The 24,431-nt window shown below is 36.5% G+C and overlaps 2 protein-coding genes across 2 annotated transcripts in view; both read right to left on the bottom strand.

The window, feature by feature from the left end:
• Positions 1 to 24,431, bottom strand: part of LOC132705566 (uncharacterized) — a 71,350-nt gene that overhangs the window by 8,370 nt on the left and 38,549 nt on the right. The gene's annotated exons all lie outside the window — the stretch shown is intronic.
• Positions 289 to 23,928, bottom strand: LOC132705567 (interferon regulatory factor 2-binding protein-like A). The gene is made up of 4 exons (XM_060676220.1): positions 22,859 to 23,928; positions 5,140 to 5,400; positions 4,792 to 5,078; positions 289 to 3,516 (listed from the first exon to the last, which is right to left on the bottom strand). The coding sequence occupies exons 1-4, from the start codon at positions 23,676 to 23,678 to the stop codon at positions 3,391 to 3,393; spliced, it is 1,494 nt and encodes a 497-aa protein (XP_060532203.1). The 5' UTR covers positions 23,679 to 23,928; the 3' UTR covers positions 289 to 3,390.

Genomic DNA, 24,431 nt, shown 5'->3' with positions numbered 1-24,431 from the left:
AATCTCGCCTTTTTGCCAAAATGTTATCTTATTATTGTTATATTGTATATAATTCAAATAAAGACCTTTATTATTATTGTTATTATTATTATTATTATGTGAAAAAACTATTTCTTGTGGAACGGGTCTAAAATATTGTGGTTTATCTTACAAAGCCCCATTCGCATAACCTTAGAATATAATTTGGTTTAAAAAAAATTGATAGATCAAGGACATCCTTTTCGCTATCAGCTAGAAAAAATTCATTTCTTTTGTAGGAGGAAAAATATAAAAGAAAAAACGTCTACACCAAGTTACAATTTTATTTGACATCAACTAACAGCGAAAGATTGTACAAGCCTTAACGTATCATCATTATTATCCTTATAGAACGTTAGTTGTTATACAAATTAACAACTACAATATACAGTTCTGACATTGTCAATACAATACGTTTCTTGCCGTATAGACCAATCTGTGCGAAACGTCACAAATTTCAAACTATAAATACCAGCGTTTTTCTTTTTTTTTTTACAATATAATTCCAATATCCTCAATATGTAAACAAGTGCCAATTTGGTAATTGACGACAATCTACGCGTTTAATAAATTTAAAAAAAAAGTGACGGGAGCTTCACGCGACATTCTACAAGTAAATACCAAATCTAAAAGGGGGAAATTATTTGGGAGTACAAAACCGTGCCGTAAATACAACAAGCTATGACGATACCGTGATATCATCGAATTGAAAACGGCGTTAATCCCGAAAAAAATTGGAATATTCGACTTTTCGTTTATTTTGGTATCGTCATTATCAATAATAATCTCTATTTAAGCCGTACAAATGCAAATTGCTGATTAAACTTAGACTAGTAACGAGACTGTCGAGATTTCTCATAAAGGAAAAAACAACATTAACCTTATATATATGAGCGTTTATTCTTCAGCTTCAATTCCTATATGGGAAACTACACCAATTTGCAATTACTCATGGAACTAAGGTATATGTTATGATATAATTATGGTTATTGATTATCCGAAAAAAGTTCGATGGGGTTCAGATCTCGCGAGCGCGGTGGCGATTCAAGTATAGTTTTTCTCTAAATTAGTGTATACTAATTGTATTTTTTAAGAACTGTTTGTATTGAAAGGCCCTTATGTTGTGGTGCTTCTTTAAGTGAAGCGATTTGCTTAAAATGGGAGTCGCTCTTGTTTACATTCTTCACATGGTCACGACTCTCATATTGTAGTTACAAAACTTTTAGAAATATTTAAACATTAAGTTTCAATACTTATTTTCAGCCACATTTGTTAAACGCGATTTTTTTTGTTTTTTTGAATATCGACTTTTAACATGACAACTGGGTGTTTTTCAAAATTAAATATCGATGATGATATTTATCACGCAAAAATAAGTCTGTTTTACCGTAACCGTAACTGCTTTGCTTTTTTTTTAATATTACATTTTTTAAAATTTTGAGCGTTACCATCGAAGTTTTATCAAAATCATTTTTAAAGCTTTTAAATAACGGAACAGTACGTTCGATACAAAAAACAGAAGAAATGAAAAGTTTTATTTTTTATCGCTATATTAAAATGTTCTGAAATAATTGACAAAGAAAAAATTTTTTTCTCAAAACAAATAAGAACTAAAAGTTAAGATTTTCACGAAATTATATATTTTTACACGACAATTGTGTCGACAACACCGTGTCTTTATCAAATGTCTCTGATTTGATAAAGACACGATGTTGTCGAAATAATTGTCATGTGAAAATATATAATTTCGTGAGAATCGGAACTTTTAGCTCTTATTTATTTTGATAAATGGATTTTCATCAAGTAAAAGCCACCTCAGTTTCAAATTTTTTCTATAAACTTTCAAAACAAAATGGGTTAATTATTTTTTTGGTTTATGAATTTGTTTGTGGTATTTGATCACATTATAAATCATGAAATCGCCCTCATTTCAATTGTTCATCACACTTCAATGGAGTGCCTTGTAAATTCGTATCATTATTTTTAAATGATATCACACGAAAAGTAATACGTAACCAATCAATCAGGATGGTATTTTGATTCGTTCCATTTGCTATTAAGATTCTTACATCCAGGTTTACAACAACAGCTTTGGTTAGCAATCAACAATTCTGTTACTTATAAATGCTCAGTGATGATATTTGAAAGTGACCATGAAATTGCTAATATTAAAAGCAATATTAAGGAACTTTATTTTGGCTTTTTGTAGCAAAAACTTCTAAGTTGCACACGGTAATCTAAAATCAATTGACTCATTAAACATTTGCTTTGGTATGATCTATTCATAGATATAAGAAAGTGACCAATTGCTTTTGAACGGATTATCCAAGGGTGGTCATTAACATACAATGCAACAAGATTATTATTATTAATTACTGTAATTATTAATTAATAATTAAGGTAATAATCTTGTTGCATTGTATGTCAATAACCACCCTCGGATAATTCCATTCAAAAGCAATTGGTCACTTTCTTATATCTATGAACAGACCATACTTCCTTGTTCTCCCACTCCAAACGATGTCTGTTCCTCTGTAACCTTTGTCACTCTGACTTTGCTACCTGTACGAAACGAAGATGTTCACAAGCTCGATAGGGACGCTCGGGAAAGGTCTTCACGATCCGCTAAAGGTCCACACCGTCGAGTAAAATAAACGTGAACTTTTTTCGAAAATCCCGTAATCTCGTCACTAATCCAAGCTTAAAATCGTCCCTACTACTGCGAAAACTGTGGTTTTACGGCGATTAAAAAAAATAGACCGGATAATCCATAATATGGTACAGTAAAATACCGGTTCGTCCGTTAGTCGTAATATTTAACAATTATGAAGAAATAGCTAAATACGTTCTTAAAAATATGAGCGAGTTTTGGAGTTCCTATTTAACGAAGGGACCGGGAACATCCGGTCCGCTTCACTTTTGACTAGTTTTTATCTTCCCTCGTACAATAAAATAAAAACGAAATTAACAATGTTATATATATATATATATAAATCTATATGTATATGTATATTATATATGGCCCGAAAAATGAAAAACTGACCCTAATAATAAGAAAATCGGAAAACGAAACTCCCCAAACAATACTATTTGTACACTTCTTTTATATATTACAACTTATTTACAAACCCAAAAAACAAACACGTCCGTACCGTACGAAAACTTCGAGAAATGCGATTCCTCCGTTTTTTTTTTTCGCTCCTCTACGAACCAGATTGTCGGACTTCGTCGCCCTTCCCAATCCACAGCCTGTGCGTCGGTCTCTCGTGTGTCGACAACCGAATCGCCTCAAATTCCTTACGACGTCTGCCGTCCGAACGATAAATATGTCGTGAAACAATCGCCGCCAGGCGGCGCAACGATCGGCCGCCATTAAGTCTCGCGTTCCTTTTTCACTTTGTACTCCTCGCCCAAGATGGTCGCTATTTCCCCTTGCATGAACGCCCACGGAACGTTGGAGTTCGCTAATGGACATTTCTCGCCGCTGGGACAATACACCTGCCAAAAGAAACGGGACAGATAGAGCCAAAGCGATCTCGACGAGTAGCAGGTAGTTAGAAAGAATAATAATAATAATACCCAGATGAAAAATGGAAATGAGAGTTTCGTAGTTTACCATGGGATTAGATACGGTTTGAAGGGGGCGGGGCTATGGGAGCGACATCTGCATGATCTATATTGACTTACTTCACGAAAAGAACTTACAAACGTGGAAAAAAGGAGGCGAGGATGGAAATAATGGAAAGTTGATTTTATGGGAGAAGAAAACTAAGCGGTTCACGTAAAATACACGTAATATTCCGCGGGCAGGAAAATTTGGTGTTATTCCACTTAAACATTATAAAAAAAGTGACAGAAAAAATACATGTTTATTTTTTGTATGGAAGTCGGGGCTTGTTATTTTAGTTAAGTATTTTCCAAAGATATTGGGACATGTCGGTTATAATACGTATCTAAAATCAATCTCATATGTGTATTTTATTTTGATAGATGTTGTGGCTTTCCAATATCACAATAACTGTTGCAAACTTTCAGTATTTTAAAAAAATTGTTGCTATTACATCTTCGATACAATTATTGGTAAAATGCCGAAAATACATATTTCCTACGTATTTTTTTAGGCCCTTCAATTTTTCTCTCTTGATATTTTTTGATATATGCGATGGTTTTGGAGATATAACAAAATTTTGGACCTTTTTTGAAACCTTTTGGTCAAAGGTATATCCGGGGACTTTTCGTATGTTACAAAGGAAGTATAGTGACACCTCGTCCAGGCTTTATAAAAATTTGTTTCTCCTAAACATTTATTTGTATTGTACTAAAAGGCAGATTATATCGACCTCTAGCGAAGTAGCACTGAAAGTCAACCAAGAGATGGCGAAATACAGCGAACAAGATTTTGGAAAAAGTTGTAACAGTCAGTCAAGATTCACCCATACACCTGACGATGATGAAGAAGAAGAAGTCTGCATGAAAAAAAGTTGTAACAGTCAGTCAAGATTCACCCATACAACTGACGATGATGATGATGAAGAAGAAGTCCGCATGGAAGAAACTTGTAACAGTCAGTCAAGATCCACCTATACAACTGACGATTATGATGAAGAAGAAGTCTGCATGAAAAAAAGTTGTTGCAGTCAGTCAATATCCACCTATACACCTGAGGATGATGAAGAAGTCCGCATGGAAAAAAGTTGTAATAGTCAGTCAAGATCCGTCCACATACTTGACGACGATGATGAGGATGAAGTCCATTTTCTAGCAAAGACGTACCTCAGATCCGGCGCCCTGCCTCTTGATGCTCTCCCTGCTGCAAGGGAAGCAGAACTTGTGGTGTGGCACCGAAGGGCATTGCACGAAATGGGTGTCCTCTAAACGTTCCTGGCAGAGGGTACATTTTAAAGTGGCGGTCGATGCGGGTGTGGTCGCTGCCGCGACGTTTTCCCCGCTTCCGGGCATCGCTTCGTTCGCACCCGTCATCGCTCCCGCCTCCGTAGAAGTAACCGTGGTAGAAGACACGTGCCTCGATCCCGACGATCTCCTGCTGCTCGAAGATCCGGCTGGAATCCGATCGAAGTTTCAATGAAAAGTCTTTAATTCCCGGAACATTGGGTTACGTACCTGTCGAATTAGGCGAGTGCTGAGAACCCCTAGAAGCTGACCTGGGGACGACGTTGGTCGGTGGACTGCCGCCGGTGGAACGGGGACTGCCGGGGGGTAAATTTTCCGTGGCGGACATTAGGGCGGCCATGGGGCTCTGTCCGGATCCCGGTTGGGGCTGATTCTGTTGCACGCCACCCGACTGATTGGCTTCCGGTGGCGAACCGGTCCGGTTTAATGGGGAACTGCTGGTACCGTTCGCGCTCGCTATCGATACCGGTACTAAAAAGAATAAACGAGATCGTAATTGACGGCTAAATTTATTAAAAACGTGTTAGTTGGATTGACTGGCTTGACAATTGAAAAGTTTCCATTAAAATTTAAACGCGTCTCTGTTCTTATTTCGGTTTTCTTGCACGAACTTCATCGAAAAATAATAAGGATATATCGTGCTGCAATGTTGGGGATTTTTGCAAAACTGCGCAAGAGATATAAGAGAAGGATGTGGAGGTATAATACGACCAAAAATATAGTGCAATTATTGCTTTGTCGTTTTAAGTATTTTCCAGTACCTTAACGTGGTAAAATCCAGCCCGACAGATGTTTATCCTGCGTTAAGTAGGTTTTACCCGAGATGGACCGTAACGAATGTTTGTAGAAACTTATTCAACACATGGGTTTTTGATTTAAAAAACTTGACGAAAGACAAGTTTTAATGGAATCTTTTAGAATTCGGCGACTGGAATATCTAGAAAAAAATAGGATTTACAGAGAACAACAAAGGCCAATTATTTACTTGGATGAAACCTGGTCCGACACTTACGATACCCCGGAAAAGGGCTGGGTTGACTCAACTGATAAGTGTAAAACAAACGCGCCATCAAAAAGAGGGAATAGAATAACTATTTTGCATGCTGGCTCTAAAGATGGTTTTGAGAAATATATTTAAGATTCTTCTCTAGATTACCATGAAGACACCACCGCTAATATAAAAAAATATATAAAAACGGATCCATTTGTTTTCGGATGCTACAAACATTGTTTTGAATGTGATAGTCAAGAGTAAAGTGAGAGAAGACGCTAGTTTTAACCCTGGAAGAACTGCATAAAAAAATATTGACGGACCTGAACATCAGTTGTACCAAAGAGACGTTGAGTGCTTTTTTCAAGAAAATGGATTTTCAATTCCAAACAATTAGTAAAAGTGAAAGATTTATCAAGTCAACAATAATTATTTCAGAGAGCTAATCATTCTCAAAGATGCGCTACGAAAGCCGGTTACGCGTTGGCTTATAATATTGCTAAATCTAATAAAGCACTTTCAGATGGAGAATTTATCAAGCAGTGCATGATAGATGTGTGCGATATTATGTGTTCTGAAAAGAAAAATGATTTTGAATTGAAAATATTGATAAAAATCTAATTTCACAACTGACTACAAAAACTCAAAAATTTATTTTTTATTTGTGTGTTTGTACGTATCTGTTTTTAACGTCTGTATTTTAATGTTCTAATTTTTTTTTTTTACTTGTCGACATTATCCAATACTTCTGTTAAAAATCAATGGAAATAAACGTTACTATTATTATTAAAGTGTTAAATGGGATATGTATGGAGTGTGGTTCAAATTTTAATTTTTTACTGTCTCTCAAATTAGGGTAACTACTACGTAATTACTAAAGTTTTACAGCACGAGGAATCTGCGAAATTTGCTTTAATGTAAAACGTTGCCCAAAATTCGATTATTAAGAGTCTAGATAATTTATAAAATGACAAGTTCGCGAATAGATCGGAATAACCGCGAAGTCTGACAACAACGCCCTACTACTTCCCAACTATATCGGCTTGGGAAAGCGAACACGACGCCAGAGCGGCGATCGTTTGGATATAATTAACCGTTGGGATATTTTTATGCCGCGTTCGATCAATCGACCGTGCTGTCGTTTATAACCAAACTAAAAAAAAAAATGCTTCCCAAAGTTACAAATCAGATTTGTGTGGTAGGAAAATGGATCCAAGTTACTTTCCTCTTAAACATTTGTTAAAATGTATTTATTTCTGTTGTCTTAATATCTTTTATGACATTAAAGAACATAAAAGTTTATCCAGGGAAATTGATGACTGGTGAAAACTGATAAGGACATAGCTAGGGAATTTAATAAATATTTTGTGCACTATACTACGTGCACTAGACTATCCGTCAATTTGATGTGAACGTTACGTTATCAACGGGTCACTTTCCAGGAATGGAAGTCATCTTTGGTGGTTCCGGTGCCGAAGGTTAAAAAAGGTACTAAGCTGCATTTTAATTTTAGACCGATCAACACTGTCCCAGTGTATTATTATTAGAACTCGTTGCAAAGAAGCAGCGGCAGAGACATTGTGACGAAAACAATTTAATTGTCTCTAGTCAATCAGGATTTCAGTGTTGAATTTGTTGGGGCAGTAGTTTTGTTTTGGCTGTGTTTTTGACTTTAGAAGGGATTTTGAGACTGTCAATAGGGTTATTCTAATAGATAAGCTAGAAAATATGGGTATAAAGCATTTAGCCCTGGATTGGCTAAAATCTTACTTATCTGACAGAACACAAAAAGTAAAGTGTGAGTCATCTGCGTCTGAGTCTATCTTCTGTATATTAATGATCTAGCTCGAGTTGTGAAAAACAGCAAAATTAGATGATTTGCCGACGATACCATCATAGGGGCCGTTGGTAAGAATATCGAAGAAACGCAGCGAGATATCAATAATGACCTGTATCGAGTGTTTGTATGGCTGTGAAAGTTCTTGCAAAAGATGGGTTTCAACTAGAGCAAGCAAAAATTTAACAAGCTATACAAAATTGTTACTTTACAATAGCTTGGCGGCTCCACATTTGCAATTTTGTTCAACTTTAATGTATAACTATAGACTAACGGAACGTCAGAAAATATAAAACAGAGCAACGCGCGTAATTCCAAAATGTAATACACCTGTAATGACCATGTTACGAGGTTAGCGCCAAAATTTACCCGGCCTGACACAGATGCAGCGCCAGTATCACGATAAAACTTTCTCTTAGTAGGCTGCGAAAAAAAAATTGAAGTCTTGCGTCAAATAGTTTTTTATTGACAGCATTTTAAACAAGACGTGTCCGAAAAAATGCCGCAAACAACGCAAATTGAGTATAGAGCAGTCATAAAGTTTTTGACAGAAGAAGGGTAGCACCTAAAATTATTAAAGAAAGGCTGGATGGTGTGTACGGCCAAAGTTCTCCTTCGTATTCTGCGGTGAAAGAATGGACAAAACGTTTTCGAATGGGGCAGGAGTCCCTTGAAGATGATTCAAGGACTGGTCGACCAGCGGATGTCATAACGGAAGATACTGTTCCGATTGTGGAACAGGCGGTATTGAGTGATCGACGTTTAAAGGTCAAGGAAATCTCAGAAATTACTAAGCTTTCTGATACACATGTTCGTCGAATCCTGCATGATCATTTAAGTATGCATAAGGTTAGTGCAAGATGGGTTCCTAAAAACCTTTCGGCTATTCAAAAACGACGCCGTGTCGAGTGTGCGCGGTCTTTTTTGGAACTCTGTGCGTGGGAACCGAAGCCTGTGATAGAAACTATTGTGACGGGAGATGAAACTACGGTTCTCTATTATGAACCTCTATCGAAAAAAGAATCAATGGAGTATCGTCGTAATGGTGAGGCACCTCCAAGAAAATTCAGAGTCTGCCAGTCAACAAAAAAGGTGATGGCCACGATCTTTTGAGATTGTGAAAGAATTCTGTTGATAGATTTTAAAGAAACTAATACCACTGTTAATGGTAAATATTACGCAACATTATTACATAAATTGCGAGACTGTATACGTGTAAAACGTCGAGGAAAACTGTCCCTGTCCATACTGCCGGTGTTGCACAAGCTGTCATTTTAGAGTGTGGGTTCCAACAGATAGATCATCCTCCCTATAGACCAGATATGGCCCCCAGCGACTATTATTTGTTTGGATATTTGAAAAAGGACTTACGTGGACGGCGGTTTAACGACGAATTTGAGTTAAAAGAGGCTGTTTTAACTCATTTTGCAGACAAACCAAAAGATTATTTTTTTAAAGGGATTGAGATGTAATAAGTGTATTCAGGTTATATTGAAAAATAATAAAAAATTGTTACTCTCCTTTATTTCTTTCATATTCAGGCCGGGAAATTTTGGCGCTGCCCTCGTAAATGTGTTACAAATATTAACTGTAAAGCAAAAAGTAATGTTTGATGCCTTTATATTTATATTGAAGATAAAAAATAGAATGATGCCGCCATACATTGGTAATGGGGTTAATTACTTTAAGAATGTTCATGACTATAACACTAGAAACCGTACTGATTTCATCCTACTCAATCGATGTAAAATATGTTGAATACCATTTTAAGTAATGGTTTGTTAGAGTTTAACAGGCCTCCAAAAAATATTAACGAGTGTGACAATTTAAATGCTTTTAAAAGATTAATAATTAAAACTTATGTATTGTCTGAAATTTTATTCAGATTTTTCTTTACCAATTGTTCTGCTGTTATATACTTTTGTTCTGTGTACTTTTGGACTTATTTAAATTTTGCTACTGGTTCGTATATTTAAAACGTAAATGCGATTGTTTTCTGTTATAGCCTTATGCTAAATAAATAAAGTATTTAAAAAATTTAAAAATATATGGCAAGTTCGATGGAAAAATATGAAATGAATTTATAATTGGGTATATAAAGGTCTTTTTTAATTATCATTTAGGCACATTTATCGGTTCTGTAACCAAATGATCCCATAATAGATTGTCAATACCGAAAATTTCAGTATGTGTGACCTAGGTCGAAATCGTTCTGGGCGTTTGCCGGTGCTGCTTTTATATTTAATGCCATTTAAAAAACGCGCGAGCCGAAAAACAACGGCGAACGACCTTGTAACTTAGTACGCAGCAGAAATATTTATTAAAATGTTACGGCGGAAATTTATTCACGACTTGTTCCGAACGACGAGACGCAATAATCGATTTTTACATCGGGTAGATTAGATTACGCCGTATACGTATTTCGTACTACTTCGTTTTACCCATAGAGAAAACTAAAAAGATAATCGTAGATTCCTAGTGTTCATCAACGCCACCGTGATCTATTGGATCGACTAATTTTCTGTGTGTCTGTTAAGTTATATTTAAATAAACATTTCCTAATTAAATACCAAAATATCACACAAGAAGCGATATAAGGATATAAAATAAAATGTAACCAAAACATCATCAAATAGAAACTATAGGCAATACATTTTATTTATGTTCTATAAAACACGAGAGTGCAAGTTTGTTGTAATTAGTTTGTTTTTAATTGTAAAGTCTGTTCATAGATATAAGAAAGTGACTAACTGATACGAATTAAGGAAAGATCCGGGCAAGCTATAAGAATGAAATATGACCGTACTTCGTTTAGAATTTAATTATTTGGGGTTTTGTTAGGAAAGGTACTAAACAATATGGTAAATCTTAAATAAAATTACAAATTATTTTTATTACCTACTTAAATTACTTAAAATTATTCGCATAATATATCAGTATCACTATCGTTATCATCGCCTGTTCTAATTATTATTTGTTTTATATTATTTGCAATATGGATATCCGATTGTTCTGCTTTTTCTATATGTTTAACAGAATTTTCCCAACTTTGTGGAGGGATGTTAAGAACTTCGGTTTCTATAAGTTTGAGGACATTGGAGTTAACACGGGGAAAAACAATGTTACCATAAGAAATCTTAAAAGAATATCAGTTGTCAGTTTGGTATATATTCCCCCGTCAACATACAAACACACGCAGCATGAAACCAAAACAATAATAACCAAAATAGTTATTTCCGCTGTGCATAGTCAGATCATTTTGATCAACGATTTTCTTACGACTTTTTTCAATGTCCACAGCTGGTGCGCGGAAAAAGAGGGAAACGTAAGTCGTAACTCTATTCGTTCAAATCTTGTTCATCTGAATTGCTACGGGCTCAGTATAAACCATTTATTCTCCCTTTTTATTAGTTTCCTTTATGACTTTGTCGTAACTATCCTCTCCCACCCTAATTTGTTAAAATTAAAGAAATTGGTATCGAGTTTGTATGAAACCGCCGAAAGGTCACCGAAAATAATATGTAGGGTTTACTTACTTTTCGGAAAATTTGAATTAACTGACTTCTTTTTCAGAAATTCTATCAAGTTTTCTAAATTTTGACTTATTTCTCAGAAATTCTAACTTATTTTTCCTAAATTCTTAACTCAGAAATTATTAATTATTTTTCAGAAATTCTGACTTAACAACGAAATTCTGACTTATTTTCCGGAAATTCAGACTTAACTCAGAAATTCTCACTTTTCATTAATTCGGACTCACTCTTACGAAGTTCTGACTTCACTCAGAAATTATTATTTTACAAAAATTTTGATTTGACGGATATGCGAGGTATTTTTCAGAAATGTTCACTTATTCTTCAGAAATTCAATCTGGTTTTTCCTAAATTCCGACTTCATTCAGAAATCCTGACTTATTTTCCAGAAATTTCTACTTAATTTAGAAATCCTAACTTATTTCCAGAAGTTATTACTTGTTTTCAGAATTTTTTACTTAATTGACAAATTCTGACTTCTCAGAAATTTTTTCTTAACCCAAAAATTTTGACTTATTCTTCAGAAATTCCTACATAACTCAAAATTTCTGACTTATTTTTGCGATATTCCGACTTATGATTTATTTTCCAGAAATTTTTACTTAACTGAAAAGTTTTAACTAATTTTTTGAATTTTGACGCCGAAAGGTCACCAAAAATAATATGTAGGGTTTACTTTAGTTTAGCAAATTTCTGAAAAATAAGCCTTAAAAATTAGTTTTCGGACAATTTGAGTTAATTGAGAAATTCTGATTAATTTTTTAGAAATTCTAAATTATTTTTTTTTCTAAATTTTTTCTTATCTCAGAAATTATTAATTACTTTTCAGAAATTTAGAACAAAGAAATTCTAACTTATTTTCCGGAAATTCAGACTTAACTCAGAAATTATGACAACCCAGAAATTCTTACTTATTTTTCATGAATTCGGACTCACTTTTGACTTAACTCAGAAATTATTATTTTCCAAAAAAATTGATTTAACACATGTCGAGGTATTTTTCAGAAATTCTGACTTATTCTTCAGAAATTCCCACATAACTCAGAATTTCTGACTTATTTTTGCGATATTCCGTCTTAAATCAGATGTTATGATTTATTTTCCAGAAATTTTTACTAAACTGAAAAGTTCTAACTAATTTTTTGAATTCTGACTTCTTTTTTTTTGAAATTTTCATTGAAATTCCAAAAATTCAGACTTACTGAGAAATTCGATCTTATTTTTCTGAGTGGTAACATATTTTTCAGACATTATGACCTATTTTTCCACAAATTCCGACTTATTATTCGGAAATGTTTACTTACCTGAGAAATCCTGAATTATTTCAGAAACCATGACTAATTTTTCTGAATTCTGAATTAGTTTTCAGAAATTTCGAATTAACTCGGAAATGCTGGCTTACATTTCAGAAATCAATACTTATTTCTCAGGAATTCTGACTTAATTTTCAAAAATTATCACTAATTTTAGAAACATTTTCACTTCAATCGTAATCAAAACTAAACCCTAAATTTTATTTTTCGCGACCTTTCAGGTATATATGGCCACGATCGTTCAGAAAAATTCCGACCGGACCTGGGACAATAATAGCGTCAAAAAAATAAGCGTAGAACGCGCCAGACACACGTTGCGGTCCGCGATGTGAATGTGCTTTGATGTAACCACTTAAATCGCTACAAAGGTCACACGTTGATTATTAATAGACGTTTGTTTCGTGCACGTGGATCGTTGGGACGTAGTTTCTCGTCGTCCTTCGAAAAAAAAAGGTCGTATTTCTGCACGTGTATTTTCATTATAAGCGACAGACACATGTCCGATAAGGTAGTATACAGAGTGATTCATTAGTTCATCAGCTTCAAATTAGAAAAAAAAAAGGTCGTGTAAACATCGAACCAAAAACGCTTTGATACTGAAATGCTGATATAGCTAATGAGTGTGACGTAAACGACCTGAATTACGCAGTATCTTATGCATGGAAGGAGAGATTTAGTCAAAATTGGTTAAAACAGTACATAAAACACATAGAAACATACAAACACAAAAACATAAAAACGTAATCATATAACGAATTCAAGCAGTAAAAATAAGGAAATTCTTAATATATAAGAATTTTTGAGGTAAATCAGAATCTCTCGAAAATAAGTCAGAATTTCTCTGAGTTTAATCGGAATTTCTGAAAATGAAGTCAAAATATCTGGAAAATCAAGGAAAATTTCTATGAAATAGGTCGCAATTTCTGAGTTAAGTCCATATTTATTTTAGTTTTGGTTTGGTTTCGCGCATTTTTGAAGATGGAGTAAGAATTTTATAAGAATAAGTCATTGTGAGTTAAGTCAGAATTTGTAAAAAATAAGCTAAAATTTCTGAAAAATAAGTGAGAATTCAGAAAAAACTAGTCATAGTTTGATATAAATAATTCACGCTTTCTCAGTTAAGTCAAAATTTCTGAATAATGACTCATAATTTCCGTGTTATTTCCCAATTACTGGAAAACAAGTGAGAATTCAGGAAAATTAGTCACAGTTTTGGAAAAATAACCCAGCATTGCTAAGTCAAAATTTCTGAATAATGAGTTATAAGGTCTGAAAAATAAGTTAGAACTCAAAAAAAAGTTAGAATTTCTGAAAAGTAAGTAGGAGTTCGGAAAAGCTAGTCATGGTTTCTAAAAAATAATTCAGGATTTGTCAGTAAGTCAAAATTTCTGAATAAGTTATAATGTATGAAAAATAAGTTAACACTTAGAAAGACCAGTCGGAATTTCTAAAAAATAAGTGAGAATGTCAACATTTTCTGAATAATAAGTTATATCGTCAGAAAAACAAAAAATAAGTCAGAATTTCCCAGCGAAGTCGGAATTACTCAAAAATTACTCAGAAACACTAAAACATGGTCTGAATTTGTGAAAACTAAGTCAATGTTTCTCAGTTACGTCATGGTTTCATATAGACCATATTTCAAAAAAATAGTATATTGACAGCTTACGATGGCATGTATAAATAAAATTTCCTTTTTATTATTTACTTTATACTAATGCCTTATTTGATGATTTAACTTTGTCGCAATCTATATTAAACCGAATTAGCTCGTAAATATATTCCTCATTTGATACATTTTGTTTATCAAACAAATGTTAAGTGCAATGGACGTTCAAGTAAACATCTGAACGCAAAGAGCGTCTTATTTTTTTAAGTCTCAGTTTCGAATAGGTTAACCGAAATCTGCCCTATACTTGTAATCATTTTAAGACTGTAAGTTATAATGACAAGACATGGTATGCCGCCTATACCGTCATCTCTCGCACTACGTGGCATAGCAACGAAACGCGATACTATTTTATCCGAATACGAACGACCCACGTCGGTAAACAACTATCAAAGAACGCGAAACGAAAACAAACCAGGCAACGGAGCGGCAACGTCGCGCCGCCCGATCCGACAACGTGGCCGATGACGACATTTCCGTTTTGACTGAGCGCCGTGCGGCGGCATTCCTCGTCTACGATTGCGCACGAACGGAACCGAATCGGGTCTCGGGTGCGCGTCCGCAAAGAGCGGAGCGGCTTACGTCACGTGACGACGTTCTACGAAACGAGGTCACGTGACGACCGGCAACGTAGCCCGACGACGGAGGATGCCATGACCCTCACGATATCCTGCCGCTAACTTGTTATCGTTTGCTAAAAACGAGCGAGCTTATCGCGCGAAGCCTACAAGGACGGACGGGGCGCAACGGGGCTTAGGAAAAAGCGGGTTTTCTCAAAAATATTCCGAATTAACCCATATCAAAATTAGCCTTAACGTAAATTAATGTAGAAAAATGGACCGTTTTGTTTGAACTATTTTTTTCCTATCATGATTTTCTCGAAAATTTTAAATAAAATGGTGAGATCGTAAAAAAACACAGAAAGCAGTGGAAACGGCATGTTAATATCTTTTTCCGCCTTTGAAATATAAATAAAAATGTGTTTATTAAAGATATTTTTCAACGGTAGGATAGTAATAGTACCAGATAGTGTAAACTAAGTAGGCTTAGCGGTTGGCATGGTAACGGTACGATGAATAGAACAAAACGAACAATCCGCTGGAACTAAGTATTTTGCTTTGAATGATAGATCGCCTGATCTAACGTGTTTAGATTTTTATTTGTGGGACAGAATTAAAGATATCCTCTATGCAAAATAATATGTAGGGTTTACTTTAGTCTAGCAAATTTCTGAAAAATAAGCCTTAAAAATTATTTTTCGGAAAATTTGACTTAACTGACTTATTTTTCAGAAATTGTATAAAGTTTTTCTAAATTTGGACTTATTTCTCCGAAATTCTGACTTATTTTCCGGAAATCCAGACTTAACTCAGAAATTATGACAACCCAGAAATTCTCACTTATTTTTCATTAATTCGGACTCACTTTTACGAAGTTCTGACTTAACTCAGAAATTATGATTTTCCAAACATTTTGATTTGACGCAAATGCAAGGTATTTTTCAGAAATTCTGACTTATTCTTCAGAAATTCCATCTGATTTTTCCTAAATTCCGACTTAATTCAGAAATCCTGACTTATCTCCGAAATTCTGACTTATTTTTCAGAACTACTATAGAGCAGCTTTTCTAAATTCTCACTTAACTCAGAAATTATTTATTATTTTTCAGAAATTCTAACTTAACAACGAAATTCTGACTTAGTTTCCGGAAATTCTGATTTGGTTACGTGGGCAGTTGGGTTTTGTTTAGTGTTAGATTTTGTTTGAATTAAAATAAGTTTAGAAATCATAAACCAGAGCAGACTTCAATTATTGTCCAACGAGCACAGGCATCAATTTATTGAGGAATTTTCTGCATAATTCTTTCTAACCTATTTCATTTCATTCATTTCAAATATAAAATAATAGTATCGAATCTTTACTAAAAATTATCATCTATCATCTCTTGGTCATCTGTAATACTGCTACGCAAAAAAAAATTATATATTTATATCTCCGAGGAGAAAAACAATATTACCATGCCGTTTCTACTACTTGCTGTGTTTTTTACCTTGTTTCATCCTGGCTAAAAACGTATTTATTATACTGTATTACCTATGGTTTTAATACATTCAAACGAATTCTCCTTGGAGAGAAATAAATAATTTCTCATCTACTTCACTTTGTTTAGTATCTCCAAGTGTAAAGTTTATTCAAACCCATGCAACGCAATTTTTATAATTTCTGTAGTACATATTTTTTATTTCAAAATAAATAAGAACTAAACGCTCAGATTTTCACGAACTTATATATATTCACATGACAATTGTTTCGAAAACACCGTGTCTTTATCAAATGTAATATTTGCAAACTACCCGCTACTATATATACCGAAAAATGACAATAAAACATTAATTAATGTTTTCCGAATCTAAGTATAATAATAATGGAGAGGTATTTAAATCTAATTGAAACTGAACAGAATTTTCTAATATATCAAAAACTTGCGTGTGCCTCGTCGAACGGCAAAAAAACAATACGAACAGGTGATGCGATAGCAAGCTTGTTTCGCAGCTGTCGCCGTTAAACAAAGAGGGCCTCTTACGACACCTGCACCACATAGGCGAAACTATGGACGTCCTGATCTTTTTTTTTACCGTCTTTAAACGATCAAGACATCAGTATTGTAGCGAACCTTTAATGCAATCAGTTTGCGAAGGTTGAAAATTGTTTGTTCGTCCAGTGTTTCTTATCCCCACTACTGATAGATAGATAGATTAGATAAAGTCTGTTCATAGATATAAGAAAGTGACTAACTGATACGAATTAAGCAAAGACCCGGGCAAGCTGTAAGAATGAAATATGGCCGAACAGGTCCGTACTTTGCCTAGAACTTATTATTATAATATATCAGTATCACTATCGCTATCATCGCTTGTTCTAATTATTATTTGTTCTATATTATTTGCAATATGGATATACGATGGTTCTGCTTTTTGTATATGTTTAACAGAAGTTGCCCACCTTTGTGGAGGGATGTTAAAAACTTCGGTTTCTATAAGTTTGACGACATTGGAGTTAACACGGGGAAAAACATTGTTATGACGAATGGCAGATTTCAGTTGGTGCCAAACATGTTCAATGCGATTAAATATACAGTGGTACAGCCTTAAAACTGTATGCCCTAGATTTTTTGCATAATTATCACAGACGTATTCCTTTTGTAGGTTCAAGCGTTGTACAACCTCAATTAATTGCTTTTTGGTATAATCTTCGTGAAAATAAATGTCGTTATTATACATGTAGTTTTGGATTGTTGCTTTTGTGTCACATGAGGAAGGGGTTTCATTCAACTGTCTACTGTGACAACTTGAATTGTCCATTACAATGACGCTATTAGGAGGAATGTTTGGAACTAGTTTGTTTTTAAACCAACTTTCAATTAAATCAGCGGTGGTGTCTTCATGGTAATCCAGAGAAGCATCTTTAATATTTTTCGCAGACAGAGAAAGTCCATTTGGAATCCGACCGTTTTTAGAGCCAGCATGCAAAATAGTTATTCTTTTACCTCTTTTTGATGACTTATCAGTTGAGTCAACCCAACCCTTTTCCGGGGTATCATAAGAGTCGAACCAGGTTTCATCCAAGTAAATAATTGGCCTTTGTTGTTCTCTGTAAATCCTAATTTTTTGCAGATATTCCAGGCGCCATTTCCGAATTCTAAACCAATGTCGGTACACATCGATGCACGGCGTCGAGTTCGAACATCCCTAGAGAAAACACGTACGTTATCTCACTCGGGCCCGATACCGGGTTAAAAATATATTGTTTGTCCTGACGAACGCGATAACGATGCCGCAAATATTAGACGAACGATAAATAAAATTAATTAAAGCGGTATGTATCCTCGCACCCCAACTTGTCCATCTTCACGGAGAGTTGATAATGAGAAGAGCAGTGGATAATGGGAACACGCAGGTATTTCTATCAGCGCTGCTTTACTGGCATCGAGAGTTAGTCGGAAAAATACATGGCAAAGAAGACCTCCCGAAATGGGACCGAACGCCTATTTTCCGAATAATCAAGGTAGTATGCCGGAATGATAATGTTTTAAACGAATAAAATAAGGCAAACATATTAGGACTCGACTCCATAAAGCACATCCAGTTTCCTCCATTTGAAAGAATATAAATATATTGCATTTAAATTTCGTAAAACTTAAAAATTACAAGAAAGGGTTGTAATGGATAAAATTCGCGATATTGGTCTTTAAATAAAACTAGACAAATACACGAAATAAAAACCCAGGGGTACCAATCAATTGACATATGGTGTGGTTTCATAGAGAGGCATATTTTGGGTCCGATATTTATAGATCAAAAGTTAAATGGAGATCATTATTTGCAACTCTTAGGGCACCAAATACAAAAGGATTTACCCCTAAATATATCAGCGCTGATTGTATGGCAGCAAAACGGTGCCCCTCCTCACAATGCTGTGCAAGTTAAGAATTTATGGATTGGCCAGCCAACAGCCCAACTTAATTTCAATGGTTTTTTTGGAGGTACATAAAAAATTACGTGCACAGAACTCCTTGTGTCGTGGAACTTTGATTAGTATTAAAACTAACGCTCATGGCTCAGACAATATTGATAATAAAAATGATTCTTTTGACTACCCCGTATTTAGTCGATCATGTCACTTTCCTTGTTAACAAGTGCCCGCTGACCGGGATTTTTCCGGACTCTTGGAAGCTAGCCGAAGTTCCAAAGGAAGAGTGTCCAAGGGGCATTAACGATTTTAGACCAAACAGTTTGTCGTCAACCATCTCAAAGATTATTGAAAAAATTGCAGCTAAACAACTTTGTCAATCTGGTTTTCGACCTCTTCTGCCTCGCTTCATGTTACTCATGATTTATTGAGAGCAGCGGATTCCAAATTAAGCTCTTGGATCATTCGCTTCTCCTAGCTAAACTGAAATTCTTCAGGATAAAAGGTACTGCTCTTTCATTTTTTTGAAATTTTCTTGATCAGAGATACTAAAGGTTAGGAAATACTCATTCAGATGCCCTTGCTTTGGAGAGGGGTGTTCTGTTCTCAGTTTATACAGCCGATGATACTCAGTTATATTTATCTTTTGTTGCTAGTGAAGCTTTAAATGGCGCTACTAAAATAAATACAAAAAACATCATCTTTCAAAAACCGTCTAAGAGACCAAAAAAATTCTCGAACCAGAAGACGCAGAAGATACGGTTATTTTGTAGGACTTTCTTGCGAACATTTGCGTTGCGTATGCCGCCGCCATTGTATTATTACTCATATCGTATTTTTTTAATTTTCAATAAAGACAAATTTATGATTATTATCAATAACATTGTTACTGGCGGAAGTGAGAGAAAAACGGCAACGCCGTGCGCCGCAGTAAATAAAAACCCGGGGGGTTAATTTTATCGTGAAATCCGCGCGGCGTGGTGGGCATGCGCGTCGAAAACAATTTCCAAATTTAACACATCGCGAAACAGATGTTTATTTTTCTACGTCGAACGACCCCGTTTCATCGAACGAGTCGCTGAACCGTGTGCTGGGGGTTGGGGGGGGGCTATCTTCTAATTTACGTCGAGATTATAAAAATATATCGATGTCGTGCAGTCGTCGGGCAACGGTAAACCCAAGAAAGAGGCCACAGGCAGGTAAAACTTCTGGCGCTCGATATTTGTCGCTCGTCGTAAAACCGGTCGTGAAAGCGAATGACGTAGGGGACCGCGTTCGAGTCTTCTCAGACGCATAACAACAGTCAGACATAATCCTGCGGCGTTGCCGCTTCGGTGCTGATTCACTGCGCGTAAAAACGTACGAGCGGCTACGATTTAAAGTCAACGAAATTCTTCTATTCGATTGGAGATGGTAGCGAATGGAGGCATGTTGAAGAGAATGAATGGTGGATTAATCTTAAGGAAGGGACAACATAATCATGAACACTTGAAGAACCAAATGCAAGGCGCGAGTTGCGAGCGCGTGTAAGAAAGGAGACCGAAAGAGTACAGTGAAAACTCCCTATAGCGAATCTCCGTATTACGAACAAAATTTGTTGTACTATTAGGTCTCTAAAGCTATGTATTAATCCACTCTATATAACGAATTTCTCACTATCTATACCGAAAGAAAAAATGGCACTTCAGGACTTGTAATTAATTGTAATTACCGAGAACCTGGTGTTTTTCTCGTAATGAGCGACTATATTACTGCCTTTATCGGTATCTATAAAAGCACACCATTGTTTCAATCAGTTCTAATTTGAATACGATTCGATTTCAAGGCTACGGAAGATGATCAGTCGATAAAGCAGTTTCAAACAATAATTACGTTTACAAGTGAGGAGTTGCAAGATTTTATGGTGATAGATCAGGATTTGCCTACAACGGCAGACGTGACAGAGGAAGCCATATTACAACAAGCAAGAAAGGGTGAGGAAGAGCACCAAGAGGAAGAAGAAGATGAAGAAGTTTATCTGGAACCACCACCAATCATTCAACAAGCCGTATATTCAGTTAAGCTGCTAGAGAAATTTTTTATGTATCGAAGAAATGGTGAAAATACAAGCCAAAGTACGAGATGCGATGCATACTAAAAAAATTCAAAAGAAAAGACCGATTATTTGAAACATTAAATGTAGCTATTAAATATTTATATAAAATGTTCCCAAGTAGATGTTAAAATATGTATATATGAGTATTGATATTTTTCGAGTGCCTCGATAACTCTTTATAACGAAAAAAAGCAGTCAGATGACGTTCAGGCCTTGCAATATTAGATTTAGGGGGTTTGGATTTTTTAAGGAATTCTGAGGTTTCAAATCGGATTTCATTAGCTGTTTGAAGTGGTAGTTTGTTTACGATAGAGTCGACATTTGAAATGATTTCCAAAGACGTATGTGAAAGATCCTGGAAATTAGTTAATACGTGTTTGCTTACGACATTGTCGTTAAATGGATTTTCATAATGCAAAAGATTTTTTTTAGCGTAAATCACGTAGAAAAAAAATTAAACGTTATTCGCGAATTAACCAACGTAGCAGTTGTTAAGACTCGTAAAACGATACGGGATAGTGGCAACACCGCGACGAGACCGCCCGCGGAACCGGTTGGAGAGCGAGCGAGCGAGCATGGCCGCCATCGCAACTCGTGACGTCACCGCGTCTGACCGCTAACGAGTGAAAGCCAAAGCCGACGAATTATTGCACAATGCGTATAGTACCTTGGACAACGAAGCAGTCGCGCAGATTATAGTGTAGCCCCCCACCCCCCCCAACTCCAGCCACACGCTGTAGACGCGTGAAAATAATTGTTATGGTTTAAATTCGTTACTAGTGCGTAGACGTTCCGTGTTGAGGTTATGGCGACTATTTCCAAGGGACGGAAACGAATCAATTTGAGGACTGGGCCAAAGATATAATACGACCAAAAATATAGTGCAACGCTGAGACGTGACATGTCGAGTGACAGAATGTTTAGGTTAGAACCAGCGATTTTGATAGGGATATCAAGTTTGAAACTTATTTAAAATGATTTATCTTACGAAGTTAACATTTTATTACTTTTCTTAAACAGGAATTCAGTTAATTGTGGGTAGTAATGCAGAACAGGAACATAACCCCTTAACAAATAGTTTTTCAAGACGACTTTACATATTATTCACGCAGAAGGTATAACGGAACGGCGTAAAATTGATTTAATATATCATGGTAGTTCACAAAATAAGCATTTTCAATGTTTAGTGCAAAAACGTCTTTAGAGTTTATTCGAAATTGCACTAGTTCGTATATTTTACGGTGTACTTACTTATGTACCTCATTCTCCAGCGATACTTTCTTTTTTGGAAAAATTTTAACTTGTTACAATAATTAAACTAATATCACGTTTTCCTGCTAGAAACGGCGTTAATTGCATTACGGCGGCACGCGAAAGTTTTTTTTTGGAAAATTAACTTAATGCAATATTTACAAACTACCTGTTACTATATATACCGAAAAATGACCATAAAACCTCAATTAATGTTGTTGTGAGAATTTAAGTTCAATAAAGGAGAGGTATTTAAAACTAATTGATGGTTAAGCAATACATTTGGATATCTCATTTTGTTAATCTTCGTGGCTTCCAATAAATTTAATTTTCTACTACTTTTAGGAAAGTTTCTTTGAAATTTAACTTTCCGCACGATCTTTCCAGACTTTTCGGTTTCCACGTATTATTTTATAGATCGCGCGATACTTTTTGCGGAGTGTATTACAAGAAAAAATCTCGCTCTAACCTGGAAGATGTGTAAAATTTGTATTACTATAGTCCGCGAAAGTTTCTTTGGAAAATTAACGTTCCATGCGATTTTTCAGTCATTTAAGGAACGTTTCAGAAAATCTTAAATAGTATCACGGCGTCCTACGAAAGTTTCTTTGAAAATTTAACTTTCCAGACTTTTCGGTTTCCACGTATTATTTTATAGATCGCGCGATACATTTAAGGTTGCGCCATGACCGAATCTTTGCGTTCCATCAAACGCGTGACGTCACACGGCCGTGACGCGTTCTTCGACGTCGCGACTATCGAATATTTACCGCTGGTTTTGAACGAGGTGCCCGCGTCGAAAGACCCGGCCCGCATCGGATGTTTCTCCTGCTTGAAACTGCGCTCCGCCGAGACGACGAACGGCTGGGCCAAAGAAACCGCCGGCAGGGACTCGCCTCTGGTGAGAGGCGGCCTCGCGGCCGCGTGATCTTCGACCGACATCATCCTCTTCGCGCCCACGTCACCGTTAGAATGATGGTGACCGTGATGGTCGTCGTCTTCCGCCGATGTAGCCGACAGGCCTCGCTTTATACCTTGCTGAGCGACGCCGGAGGCGGCCGCGACCGTCTGCCGCCCGTTATTCGAATGATGGTGCGTCTGTTGTAACGGATGGTGTGCCAAATGGGCCGCTGTCGGTAAACGTACGGTGGTACGGGCCACCAAGGCGTCGTGTTCAGCGTTTGCTTCGAGCTGAGGTCGGGCCATAGTCGACGCGCCTCTCGGCGGCGGAGGCGGCTGATTCGTCGGGTATTCCGCTAGCATACCGCCACGGGTATGGTGCAGACCGTATCCCGATTGCGGTCTGCTAGAACTAGCAACGACGACCTCGCCGTTTTGATGCTCGTGACCGCCGCCGCCGCCACTCCTGTGGCTCTTGTGGGCCGCCGTGCTACGCTCCTGAAAGCCGTGAGCGCGTTTCATCTGACGCGCGGCCTCGATCACTATTTCGATCCTATCGGCCCCCTCATAGTTCACACATCCGCGGCAAACTGCCTCCGAAAAATCGTGCACCATCGCCCACGGCATACGCGGCAAATCGCACAGATAGCATTGTTGGCGTTTCGCCTGCTGCATCTGCATCACCGACATGTTGTCTTTTCTCGCTGTTCGTGGACACCGCGCACTCAACAAACGCGGTCCGCCATTGTCGTGACGATTCTGAGGAAAACGGGATTATACACGCGCACGCTACGAACGCCGACTCGAAACTGGCCGACCCAGAGGTCGCTTTCACGAAGCTCTCCACCCACCCCCTTCGCCGCCGTGGCGGGTAACGATTACGCGCGGTGACGTCACGCGCTTCGAAACACCAATGGCGACGGCATCGTACGTCACGATCGCAACGACTTGGCAACGTCGCGCTAACGTTCGAAGCGGACGGGTCCTTCGAGAATTCTGACGAACCGTTAGGGCGATTTTACTAAAATTCCGGGAAGCGACGGTAAAAAAAAGCTTTCGAATGGGCTCGCCATAAAACTACGTCTCAGTCAAAGAGTATAAGACTATAATGCCATCTATTATTTGTGTCCGAGTACTAAAGTACTGTCATGGAGGTTTAAAGAAATGCGTCACACTGAAAATATAACATATAACATTTTGACAAATGTTTTGAAACTTTTTCATTTTTAAATTGTTCGTGTTCTGTATTAGATTTCGGATAAATAGAGTTTACTGTTGTCTGGATTTGTTTTTTATTTATAACTTTATCGATAATGGACGGATTGTAGCCATTGTCCAGTGCAATTTGTTTAATGATGTTAAGTTATTTGTTGTAATTTTCTATTGAGAGTGGCGTATTTAGAAGTATAAAAGAGTGAAATGGAGCCATTTTGTGTGTATAAG

The sequence above is a fragment of the Cylas formicarius genome, unplaced genomic scaffold (assembly GCF_029955315.1).
Source record: "Cylas formicarius isolate icCylForm1 unplaced genomic scaffold, icCylForm1.1 PGA_scaffold_7__23_contigs__length_41026272, whole genome shotgun sequence".
Classification (NCBI taxonomy): domain Eukaryota; kingdom Metazoa; phylum Arthropoda; class Insecta; order Coleoptera; family Brentidae; genus Cylas; species Cylas formicarius.
Note: the sequence above shows the minus strand (reverse complement) of the source record. Positions and strands in the feature narration are given on the sequence as shown.

What these genes read in the sequence shown, in the direction of transcription:
- LOC132705567 (XM_060676220.1), bottom strand. Translation starts at nt 23,678, where the DNA reads ATGTCGGTGATGCAGATGCAGCAGGCGAAACGCCAACAATGCTATCTG. An exon ending in CACCTCGTTCAAAACCAGCG is followed by an intron (nt 5,401 to 22,858) that starts GTAAATATTCGA and finishes TATTCTTTTTAG; the next exon opens with TACCGGTATCGATAGCGAGC. An exon ending in GCACTCGCCTAATTCGACAG is followed by an intron (nt 5,079 to 5,139) that starts GTACGTAACCCA and finishes ATCGGATTCCAG; the next exon opens with CCGGATCTTCGAGCAGCAGG.